This window comes from Miscanthus floridulus, chromosome 18 (assembly GCF_019320115.1).
Source record: "Miscanthus floridulus cultivar M001 chromosome 18, ASM1932011v1, whole genome shotgun sequence".
In the NCBI taxonomy this organism is placed as follows: Eukaryota; Viridiplantae; Streptophyta; class Magnoliopsida; order Poales; family Poaceae; genus Miscanthus; species Miscanthus floridulus.
Genome location: NC_089597.1, coordinates 95439843 through 95452612, shown reverse-complemented (window position 1 = coordinate 95452612; position 12770 = coordinate 95439843). Strand labels below are relative to the sequence as shown.

General features: G+C 44.6%; 3 protein-coding genes across 3 annotated transcripts; 1 reads left to right on the top strand and 2 right to left on the bottom strand.

Annotated features, from left to right (window-relative positions):
* Positions 1-1857: 1857 nt before the first annotated feature.
* Positions 1858-4973, top strand: LOC136520008 (elongation factor 1-alpha-like). The gene is made up of 3 exons (XM_066513413.1): positions 1858-1968; positions 2694-3178; positions 3801-4973. Exons 2-3 carry the CDS (start codon positions 2717-2719, stop codon positions 4680-4682), a joined length of 1344 nt encoding a protein of 447 aa, XP_066369510.1. The 5' UTR covers positions 1858-1968; positions 2694-2716; the 3' UTR covers positions 4683-4973.
* Positions 4974-5724: 751 nt separating this feature from the next.
* Positions 5725-6477, bottom strand: LOC136524217 (uncharacterized). Its single transcript, XM_066517669.1, has one exon. The coding sequence runs from the start codon at positions 6475-6477 to the stop codon at positions 5725-5727; it is 753 nt and encodes a 250-aa protein (XP_066373766.1).
* Positions 6478-8403: 1926 nt separating this feature from the next.
* LOC136524216 (uncharacterized) lies at positions 8404-10266 on the bottom strand. The gene has a single exon (XM_066517668.1). The coding sequence runs from the start codon at positions 10264-10266 to the stop codon at positions 8404-8406; it is 1863 nt and encodes a 620-aa protein (XP_066373765.1).
* Positions 10267-12770: the final 2504 nt, after the last annotated feature.

Genomic DNA, 12770 nt, shown 5'->3' with positions numbered 1-12770 from the left:
TTCTGACACCAGTAAATTAATTCAATGCCTGAAAAAGGTAAGGAATGCGTAAGGCAAAATTTTTGGTAGGACGGTGAAAGTGATAGGCTGAGCTTTGGGGTGACCTCGCTGTACTACTTGTGGTGGTGGCTTGCATCGGGACAACCGGAGGCCGTGGCGTCTGCACGGCAGAGAATGTAGAGGTCGAACATGGTCTACAGCGGCATTGGGCCAGGGCAAACCGCTGCTAGCATCCTGTTCGCTTCTCTTATAATCCGTCTTTTTCAGCCGGAACAATGTTTTCTCTCACAACAAATCAGCCGGAAACAGTGTTTCAATTTATTTTTGCAGCGAAGCGAACGGGACCTAGATACTACGAGGAACAAGCGAGCTAGATTCAAGGTAGCTAGGTTCTAGACTGCTGTGAGGTGTTGCCATTCAAAGCAGCTAGATTCGGGACAGGCAGACACTCACCTGGTCGTATTCGGCACCAGAGGAGAGCTCAACTTCCTCGTGCCCTCGCAACCGCTGTTACCGGTGCCGGAGGAGGACGGGTGGCGACAACAACGTGCAAGGCGTTGTGTAGGGGTTCTTCTCTTGTCTCCTTGTGCCACAATATGCCTCGTCGCCTCCTCCTTGCTTGGCAGAGACAAAAGCGGGTTGCGGTGGTGGTGGTGGTGATGGCAGAGGCGGCGCGGGGTCTTTGGGGCAGCACACGACATCAAAGAGGGTAAGGAGAGCCATGCGCGGAGCTGGCAAGGATGGGGAGCTCGAAGGGTAGAGCTGGCGACGGCGATGGCGGCAGAGAAGGAACGCGAGGAGAGTTTGACAGGGTCAGGGTCTCAAGGAGACGTGGACGGAGATGGGACGTCAGATCGTAGGCAGGGCAAAGGAAGCCTAGCGGGACGAAGAAGGTGTTGACGATTCCACTATGGGCTTTTTAGGAGTAGAGATGTTCCCTTGCTGGTTATTAATTACATATAAGTGCTAAAATTGAATAGCCAAACTTGAATTTCCAACCAGCTATTTTTCCAAAATCTATCATTTTTTCCATTTCCAAGAAAATTACCTATATGGGTTGCTTGAACGGTCAAAGGAGTAAAGGACCCTTTTGCAAAAGGAAAACGAGCCCTCGTTAGGACAAAAAAATATTTGGTCTATTAGACCTATATTTAAAGTCTAAAATTCTAGTCTATATGACATTAGAGTATAACTGGTATCTAAAGATCTATAAGAGCATAACAAGCATATATTCAAACTTCTTAAATCTAGGATCCCCGTACCTCCGAAATCTTTCTGCAGTTGAATTCGCTCACGACGTCTCCTCCCTCAACTTTTCTTTTCCCATCGTCCTCTATCCCACTCGCACGCAGGACCCGCGCTAGTATACCAAAAGTTGAAATTTTTTGAGCGACCAAAATACTTTTTTGAATTTAATTTTCATGTTTCATTTTAGTTTTTTTTAGCAATACCACCCTCTTTATTCAAATAGGAGGATTGTACATATTATACACCATCAGATGGATTTAAGAACCACACATGTCACCCTACCTCGGCATGGATCGAACTACGAGCTACTTTATGAGCATCAGTGTTCAAGTCCCTATGCTCATGTATAAACTCGACAGTATTAAAAGCTGTCTTCCTCAATCTCCCGGATAACCTGTCCATAAATTCCGGTATCAGCTGGTCGGAAGGATACGTGGTTGGTCGGGTCTTTTGGGTCTTGACGTCTTGTAGCACACGGAGTAGAATGTGCAGGTCGGACGCTTTTGTTTTTGTTCATTTGTAGCCCATGAAGTTATTTTTGGGCCCAATAGCCCATTCATCCATGCCCTAACCCTAGGGCGCCTTCCTTATAAAAACCTAGCTCCATCCTGTTCACAAACCCTCATACGCAGTCGGCCGCCGCAGACCGGGAGTAGCCGACGAGCCATCACCGTATCAGCGGCGAGCCGTAACCACGCCACTTCGCTGACGCCCGACGAGGTACTCTGCCGCACGCGCGCGCGCGCGCTTCTCTTCCTTCTCTTTTCGCTGTGCTTTGAGCGCGCTTCTCTTCCTTCTCTTTTCGCTGTGCTTTGAGCCTGTTCGTTTGATGCCCAGATCTACTGGGTTTGTCGTCTATGTGTGATGGGGTGAGTCGATTCATGCACTTGATTAGAGTTTGTCGTCTATGTGTGATGAGCTGAGCCGATTCATGCACTGGATTTCTAATCTAGTGTTGTTTCCGCCCCCGCTACCTTTTATTTAGTGTCTATGTATGAACTTGATTGCAGCTTACAACTGTTGAGCCATAAATTATAACCGTTTCGTTGTTCTAGACTAGATCCAGTTTCCGATCTATGATATTACGTGGCTGAGACACTTGAACTCTGTTTTTCGTGTTTGAACTGAGCCGATTCATGTGCTGGAGTAGTTTTGTTTCCGCCTCCTCATCTACCTTTCGTATGTACTCCGTATATAAACCTGATTGCAGTTTGCAACTGAATCTCGGCCATAGATTATTACTGTTGCGTTGTTCATTAGATTCAGTTTCCGATCTCTGATATTACGTGTGTGGGGTACTTCCACTTTAGTTTTTCCTGTTCTTGGGGATTGTTTGATTTCTGGTTTATTCCCATATATTTATTTCTAACTGTTTTTATCTGCTAAATTGGATGTACATATATTTATTTCTAACTGTTTTTATCTGCTAATTTTGATGTAAGCAGCAGTGTAACATTTCCCTTAAGCCATGGGTAAGGAGAAGACTCACATCAACATTGTGGTCATTGGCCATGTCGACTCTGGCAAGTCGACCACCACTGGCCACCTGATCTACAAGCTTGGTGGTATTGACAAGCGTGTGATCGAGAGGTTCGAGAAAGAGGCTGCGGAGATGAACAAGAGGTCATTCAAGTATGCGTGGGTGCTTGACAAGCTCAAGGCCGAGCGTGAGAGAGGTATCACAATTGATATCGCCCTGTGGAAGTTCGAGACCACCAAGTACTACTGCACTGTCATTGATGCCCCTGGACACCGTGACTTCATCAAGAATATGATCACTGGCACTTCCCAGGCTGACTGTGCTGTTCTTATCATTGACTCCACCACTGGTGGTTTTGAGGCTGGTATCTCCAAGGATGGCCAGACCCGTGAGCATGCTCTCCTTGCTTTCACACTTGGAGTGAAGCAGATGATTTGCTGCTGCAACAAGGTATGATTCCAGAAATTCCTCTCTAGTCTGGTTCATGATCTGAGATGCTTGTAATTATGTGCTTGAATAGTCTAGCAATATTTATCTGCACTCAATTATACTGTCTTCAAGTTGGATACTGTATTTGCGTTCTGATTAAATAGCTAATTTAGGCCATCTGCTTCCTACATGTTAATGTATGATAGCAATTCATTTTCATCAGTTTTCATAATCTAATATGATTTTTCCAGGACAATTTTCCAATAGATCATTTAAATTTATGATTCCACTTGTTTTTAGAAATTCTGAAGTTCTTGGAATACTTGCAATACATATGTAATTAAAGCATGAGAGTTTGCATAATTTAACTGTCTTTATATGATTATAATTGTTACTTTGTTAATTAGTAGGATTTGTTGGCATGCACCAGTTTTGCGTGCTTTATATTTTTATAGCCTGCTCTAGTTAGCATGTATAAATTTGTGAAGTATGTTTATCTGCCTGGCGGTTATTTCTGTTGACCCCCAAGAAATTTCATTCCTTGAGCAAGTGTAGTCGACCTGCATTTTTTACTGTTTGCTTGCTGTTTAGGTCACTTATCTCGTTCAACTAATGGTATTGTTCGGGTTTTGCTGTTTTACAGATGGATGCCACCACACCCAAGTACTCAAAGGCCCGTTATGATGAGATTGTGAAGGAAGTCTCTTCCTACCTGAAGAAGGTTGGGTACAACCCTGACAAGATCCACTTTGTTCCCATCTCTGGTTTCGAAGGTGACAACATGATTGAGAGGTCCACCAACCTTGACTGGTACAAGGGCCCAACCCTACTTGAGGCTCTGGACTTGATCAATGAGCCGAAGAGGCCTTCAGACAAGCCCCTGCGTCTCCCTCTTCAGGATGTGTACAAAATTGGTGGTATTGGAACTGTTCCTGTTGGGCGTGTTGAGACTGGTGTCATCAAGCCTGGTATGGTTGTTACCTTTGGTCCTAGTGGCCTTACTACTGAGGTTAAGTCTGTTGAGATGCACCATGAGGCTCTCCAGGAGGCCCTTCCTGGTGACAATGTTGGCTTCAACGTTAAGAATGTTGCTGTGAAGGATCTGAAGCGTGGGTTTGTGGCCTCCAACTCCAAGGATGACCCTGCCAAGGAGGCTGCTAGCTTCACCTCCCAGGTCATCATCATGAACCACCCTGGGCAGATCGGCAATGGCTACGCCCCAGTGCTGGACTGCCACACGTCACACATTGCTGTCAAATTTGCTGAGCTGGTTACCAAGATTGATAGACGGTCTGGCAAGGAGCTTGAGAAGGAGCCTAAATTCCTCAAGAACGGTGATGCTGGTATGGTGAAGATGGTTCCCACCAAGCCCATGGTGGTGGAGACCTTTTCTCAGTATCCTCCTCTTGGTCGCTTTGCTGTCCGGGACATGAGGCAAACGGTGGCCGTCGGAGTCATCAAGAGTGTGGAGAAGAAGGACCCAACTGGAGCGAAGGTGACCAAGGCTGCTGCCAAGAAGAAATGAGGTGTCTGGCTGGTTCTGTGTCTGCTTGAGGGATACCTAGTGGGAGCTTAAAATATCTCGTTTTGGTCACGTTATTGCTGTTATTGCTTGAACAACTAAACTGTGCTAGCAATGTTTGTCTGGTCGATTTAGTACTGTTATTTTCATTGGTTAAATCCAGGGTGCTATTAAGACTCATTTCTGTTATTTTGATATAGAACATGGGGTGTGAGCCATACATGGTTATGAGTTTTGTTACTACCCTTGTCGCAGTTTGTGCCTGTTTACCTAATAGCTCATGATTCGCTCGTCCATATCTGTCTAATATCTATTGTGTTCAAATTAAATCTAAAAAGTTGCCAAATTGCTTATTGATGGTTTTGAAAATTTGATTCCTATGATACATTTTGATTGTAGTCCTGAAAATATAGTTTTGACTACTGCATTGTTTTAGCATTTTTCAAAGAGTTTTTTTTGCCTAATATCTTTTTAAGTTTCCAATCTAAACTGTTTGGCTGAGATCTTTTAGAGAAATGTCAAGCATTTGAGGGAGTACTATTTTACATTTTGGAGTCGAGCTTGTATAGTCGTTGAGAATTGTTTGGCCACTTCTTGGAAGTAGGTTGAATAAGGTGTACAAGAATGCAATTGCAAAACATGGGATTGAAAAACATAGAAAGATCCTACATTGTGGGTCTTTAAATGAACTTGGCAGTCCTTGCATGGATCCTACTCTGTCCTGGAATACAGAGCGTTCATTCAAAATTTATTCTCAAATATAATGTATTCTTGGGACAAAAACCAATTTTACATTAAATATTTTTTATTTACCAATCAATTATTATTAATCATATTGATGATAGCGTCTGATTAGGAAATAAAATAAGGATACATTCTTTTTTAATGTTCTCTCTTAATTTATCTTAAAATTTCTAGAATGCATTATATTACATCATATGTATAATGCGTGAGCCAACTATAGAAAGAGGATCGAATAGATTGTTGAGTCATGTATTTTTTATATAAAATAAAAATCCTTTTTTTTTGAATCTGGGCTCCTTCATTACTCGTTTGCTATCAAATCGTTAGCAACGATCACAGGTACAGCATCAGGGATAGAGTTGGTAATCACCTCCTCACCCTCGTTACGCAAATGACCCAGCGCAGCCAGCTCATGAGCGGCTCTATTACAATCTCTACCAGCATGAACGCACTCAAAAGAAATAAAGTTTGAGAACACCAGCGACTTGATTTCATCAACCAAATGACCCACTACTGACATATCATAGACATCCGAATTTATAGCCTTCACCACTTGTGCATCAGACTCTACCTGGAGCCGACCAATACAAAGGTTCACTGCCATTTGAGTACCTTGGAGGCAAGCAATTAGCTCGGCATGAAATGGACTAAATACATGGTCCATTCGTCCTCTTCCTGGCAGCACCGAATCGCCATCGCTGTCTCTGATCAGTGCACCCCAGCTGCCTGACCCCGAATCAGAATGGAAGGAGGCATCACAATTCAGCTTTAGAATGTCCACAGGGGGCTTTGTCCAGCGACTTCGCCGACAATTTTGCCTGACCACCGGTGTTTTGGACTGCTCAAGATTTTCATGGGCATACAACTCAACGCATCTAGCGAGGTCCTGGGCACTTCGCCGCCTCCCCTCTTCTCTGATAATATTTTGTTTTGTCCAAATGATCCATAATGCAATGACCATCAGCAATTTCTTGTGCTCCCTGGCTTTTAGAATAAACTCTACATTTCCTAGCGCCATTTGAATAGAGGCCAATTCCACTCTTTCAGCTTCCATGCCCAGCAAACGCCAGAGAAGTTTTGCCACTCGGCATTTGAAGAACAGATGGCCTCCATCTTTTTAGATAAAGGATAGTTTATATTCGGCTTCATCTACCGAGGTAGAATCAGGCTCATTATTACAAAGTTCACAGCACACCACTTTCAAGGTTGAGAAGCTCACATCCAGACTTTGGGAAACAAAACATGAAGAGAAGTCCTGACTAAGAAAAACCACAAAACCTAGTAGATAATCATTCACTGTAACTAAAGAAATGCAGGGCTGAAGTTGCCAAATGCTGCTCAACAAGGATCAGCTGGTCCTGTAGATCATCACGCCGCTGCAGTCTTGCCCACTGCCGTAGCCAATGGATTCCCCTGAAGAGCACCTGCAAAAAATCTTCTCCCATATGATTGCAAACTGGGCATCTGGTGCAGATTTTCATGCCCCGACGAGCTAAGTTACATCTCAAAGGGTGGCTATTGTGTGCAAATCGCCACAGAAAATGCTTGATTTTATTTGGGCATCTCAGCTTCCAGATATTTTTCCATGGACCGCCAGGATTGCAATTGCTTCCTCCTTGCTGTCCAAAGTTGCATTTGTTCCTCAAGAAATCAGCTCGGGCCACTTTGTAAGCACTTTTATCACTGAAAACACCATGCTTGTCATAATGCCATGCAAGATTATTGTCCCGACCCTGATGGACAGGTAGCGCAAGGATCAACTCAGCATATTCTTCCCAGAAAGTGTCTCGGGCCAACTGCACATCCCATTGTCCAGTATAAGGATCTATCAATTCGGCCACCTCCGAGAGTAGAATATGGCCTCGTGGTGTTCGCGGTCTCCTGAAAAATTCCCTTGGAATCCAAGGATCCGACCATATATTTAGCCCAGCCCCATCACCAACTCTCCAAATCATGCCTTTCTTCACCACATCTAGTCCACCAAGTGCCAAAATTTTGCAAAATTTTTCAAGATTCTCCGTCACATTGAATCTTTAGACGCATGCATGAAGCATTAAATATAAATAAAAAATAAAACTAATTACACAGTTTAGACGAAATTCACGAGACGAATCTTTTAAGCTTAATTAGACTATGATTGGACACTAATTGCCAAATAACAACGAAAGTGCTACAATACCATTTCCCAAATAATTTCGTAAACAAGGCCCAAGAATGCTTCGCCAGGTATAAGACATCCCCGTCTTTGGCTTGGCTTCCAGAATGGATGTATGGGGGAAGTATTTGGCTTTCAGAACCCGCGAGCACAGGGAGTCCGGTTGCTGCCATAGTCGCCAGACTTGCTTAGCGAGCATTGCCTAATTGAATAGGTGGATATCTCTAAACCCCAGCCCTCCTTCTTCTTTCGGTTTGAGCATCTGTTCCTTACTCAGCCAATGGATCTTATGTTTTCCTTCCTGGTGATTCCACCAAAATCGGCAAATCATAGCACCAATTTGATCGCACAAGGATTTAGAGAGATCAAAGCAGCCCATCGCAAATGTAGGGATAGCTTGAGCAACGGCCTTGATCAAAATCTCTTTGCTTGCCCATGAAAGGAATTTTTCATTCCATCCTTGCATTCGTTTCCAAATACGATCTTTCAGATAAGCAAAGGTTTTCATCTTGGACTGCCCAACATGCACCGGCAGACCCAAATATCTCTCATTCATCGTCTCTTTTGTAACTTGTAGTAAGTCACACACCTTCTTCCTCTGGTCCGGTTTTGTGTTCCTACTAAACAGAATTGCTGACTTTGCTTTGTTTATCACTTGTCCAGAACAATCTTCATAGAGTTGGAGTATGTTCTGCAGGTGGCCGCAGTCCCCCTCATTCGCTCGAATCAAAACTAATGAGTCATCGGCGAACAACAAGTGTGATATGCTTGGTGCACCATGGCAGACCTTCACTCCAGCGATCAATTCATCCGCTTCCCCTTTTTTCAGCAGGGCTGAAAATGCTTCGGCACAAAGTAGGAATAAATAGGGAGATAAGGGATCCCCTGCCGCAGCCCTCTTTCAGGAGTAAAACTGTTTGTAAGCTCACCATTCACCTTTACCTGATACTTCACTGTAGTTACACACTCCATAATCAAAGAGATCCACTGCTCATTAAACCCCAAATGTTGCATCATTTTCTCCAAAAAGCACCATTCAACCCTGTCATAGGCTTTGCTCATATCTAATTTGATGGCAGCATAACCCAAATTACCTTCTCTCTTATTCAACAAATAATGGGTTAACTCATAAACTATAAGAATATTGTCGGATATCAATCTTCCCGGTACGAAAGCACTTTGGTTAGGAGTAATAATATCAGGTAATACACCCCTTAGTCTGTTGGCCAGGACTTTTGAAATAACCTTGTATACCACATTACATAAGCTGATGGGTCGTAGATCAGTAACCTTTTGTGGCCGCTCCACCTTCGGAATCAACGAGATGATTGTGTCATTCCACCCTTGGTGCATTCGGCCCCCTCTCAGCACAGTCATCACCTCCTTGGTAAGCTGCTCACCCACGACGTCCCAATATTGCTTGAAAAATATGGCCGGCATTCCATCTGGACCGGGAGCTTTCAGGTCACCAGTGGCATCCAGTGCACCCTTGATCTCCTCCACGATAAACTCTGCAGTAAGCATGGCATTCATTTCTGGAGTGACAGCAGGTTGCACCGCAGCTAGGAGTTGCTGTAAGTGCTCCCCGTTGCCTCCCACACTTGACCTGAAAAGCTGGGAGAAATAGTTAGAGATAAACACCTTCTTCTCCTCCTCATCAGACATCCAACTCCTGTTCTCCCTCTGCAAACTACCAATTCTATTCCTCCTCCTCCTAGCTGAACACGCATTATGGAAATAAGTCGTGTTTCGATCCCCGAACTGCAGCCAATTCACATGAGCTCTCTGTCTCCAATAGATATCAATTTGTTCCTCTAGCCGGTCCACTTTGTAACTCCAGATCGCCTCCCTCCTGACCGACTCATCACTAATTGGCTCTCTTCTCCATCTCTCAAGCTCCTTCTTTGTCTTCCTTAAACGTTTTTCTAAATCTCCCAAAACATTCACGCTCCAATCCTTCAGACTAGCCGCTACTCCTCTAAGGCTCTCGCCTAAGCAGCACCCAACGCCCTCTCTCAGCGCCCACGCTTCTTCAATAATTTTTCGACAACCCTCCTCTTTTATCCAACTCGCTTCAAATTTGAAACCACATCCACCTCCTCCGCCCCTTTGGATCATCTCAGTTGACAGCACTACAGGCCTATGATCCGAGTGATAGGGATCTCCATTTTTCACATGCATAAATGGAAACTTCATACGCCATCTCGCATTTGCCACTGCTCGATCGAGCCTCTCCCTTATATGTGTATTACCTGTGGTTTGCTTATTTCTCCAAGTGAAAATGTCACCAGAGAAACCAAGATCATCGAGTTCACATACCTCCAAAGCACCATTGAAGCGATCAATACAAGATTGAGCCCTCGGAACCCCCCCTTCCTTCTCATGGTGAAAGAGGACTTCATTGAAATGTCCCGCGCACAGCCAGGGGAGTTGTTCATTGTCTTGATCCTTCAACCACTCCATAAGTTCCCAAGTTTTATACTTCAACTCGGGTTCGCCATAAATCCCAGTAAACCACCATTTTTGTCCACCAGTCTCTAGGACCTCGACATCAATGTGGTTTTTCGATTTACCCTTCAAAACCACACTGATTCCTCTCCTCCACAACACAGCAAGCCCCCCGCCTTTTCCTTCACAATCCACCACCTCCAAATTCTCCACACCCAACTTCTTTTTGAGCACAATCATCCTCTTCTCGTCTAGTTTTGTTTCCAACAAGAAAAGAATGTCAGCTTCTTCGGCTATATGGCACCGAAGAAGCCCCCGAACTGCCGGGGCGTTTCCCAACCCCCGGTCCGGCAGTTCCAAGCTATTATGTTTATTGGGACGTGCAGGGCTGTTCCGACAGCCCCGCTTCAACAGTTTCAACTTCGGACGCCTTCTCCACCGAAACACCTCGCTTGGACCTCTTCACCTCAGCCTGGTCATCAAGATCCATATCCTCTCCCCTACCTCTCCTCTTCTTCTGTGTCTCCCCCGGGATCGTCTCCCCCATCTGCCGCTTGCCATTCCTCTCGACTCTCTTGAACTTACCCCCAAATTTATCTTTCTCCCCTTCCTTATTCTTCACAGCCGGAGTATTCTGGGCTTTCTGCATGGTACTGTTCACGTGCCCCTTACTATGCTCATCGCCCAACTCCTTTGGAAACAGCTCAGTCCTCACTGCACCTAGGGTCTTCTCCGAGAGTTGCATCTCCTTTATAGGGCTTGTAACCTCTTCCCCATCATCCTTCCTTCCTTCGATCACCTTCACATCTCCCTTCTCAGCATCCTTCCTCCAAGAAGGACCATCCGACCGAGACTTGCTTCCACTGCTCCAGCTATCAGAACGCCCAGCTCTCCACGACCCCGATCCTCCAATTCCCCCGATCGGCTTACGAGGTGGTATATACCGCAACTCCCTATTGTATGGGGCTTTCTCACCCTTCCCCAACTTCTTCGAACAAGCGCGATCTACATGACCGATCAGCCCGCAAATGTAACAGAAATCAGGCAAGTGTTCATAAGTGATCGGGCACCACCGATCTCCTTTGTCTGGTCCCATATCCGCTAAGATGCCCCGACGGAGAGGTTTACGGATATCCATCCGGACCTTGAGACGCAGATCTTTGCCCGTCGCCAAGTCACTTCCATCCGCATCCACCTCCATGAACTCTCCAACATCATCACCAATCGCCCTAGCTGCTGCCCGATTCATCAGACCCAGAGGAAGGCGCTCCACCTGCATCCAGATCAGAACAACGGAGAAGTCAAATTCATCCACCAATTTCGCCTCATCAAACTCCGTAACCACCAGGAGTTCCTTTGAAATCATCCAGGGCCATCATCCAATGCCCTCCTCAAACCCGACGCCTGGTTGAACGAGATCAAGAAGACATTATCTCCAAGATCTTTGCATGAGATTCCCCTCACTGGACACCAAATCCACCCCACAGACTGCTCAATGACATCAGGACGAACGTTCCTCTCCGAGAACAGCTTCGTGACTGCCTGAGGTGGGCGATCATTCTCCCCGCTCCCTGCCTCCGCCTCAAACTTGATGCTTCTCTTCTCCTCCGACGACAGTTGCAATTTCTTTAACATCCCCTCCACCCCCTCCATCGAAACCCCACTCGGGAGCCCGCCTCCGCACTGCCAACACTCCAAAGGCGATCGGAAAGTCTGTGGACACAAGGTACAAGGGCTAGCAGAAACTAGGGTTTTGGGGTTTTCGTGGACACACTGGGCAAAACTGTACCAAACACGCAGAGGGCAGTCAGAACAGGAGGAAAACCTAGGCAAGGAATCTCAAGGCAATGGTGCGCTTGGAGGATTAAGGAAGAGGGAGGAAGAGACAAAGATCCCTTAGAATGATTTTTTTTTGATACTAGTATAAAATAAAAATCCTCCGATCTAGGTCGTCTTTAAGGAATCTCTAATTCAAAGATTCTTTTATACTTAGAAACGGAGTAACAGTTGAACACAGGAACATCCTAAGGGAAACATAATGGTGTCAATTCTCATATACGTCTTGAAATTACTCCTCCCTCCATTACGAGATGATACACAGTATTTTGATGAGAAAAGACTATAACATAGATTTCAACCATTAATTTTTTTAAATACGTTGTTATTTTTTTAAAAAATAATATTAAATGTAGAGATATTTTGAATATAAATCTATTGATACAAGTTTTATCTCTGTATGAATTTATATCTAACTGGGATAATTATTACTTAGCATTTACAACATTTGTTTTTTTATTAAAATGAGATACGTTAATTATTATCTTTAGACGGAGGAATACGGTGACTAGTGCCGGTAATCTTCATGGCGGTAATTTTCAGTGGACAAGCACATGGGCCACACGAGGCATTGATCTCACCTAGGGATGAAAACGGATTGGATCGGTGCGGATAATGCCTTTCTCATATCCTAATCCGTTTTTCTTTTTCGGATTCGGTGCGGAGCGGATAATACACGGATGTGGATTTTTTCGGATGTCGGAAGTGGTCTGGATATGGAGCGAAACCAGATCGGAGACGGATTTAAATAGTTGAGTAATATGTGCATACGTAGAGAATTATAAGTTTGTCAAGAATTGATTTAGTAAAGAACCAAGAACAAGCAATAGATAATAATCTTGCATTGCATTCCATATTGCGGTTATCACACTAATAATTAACACTTAACTTGATATTTTCACTAAAAA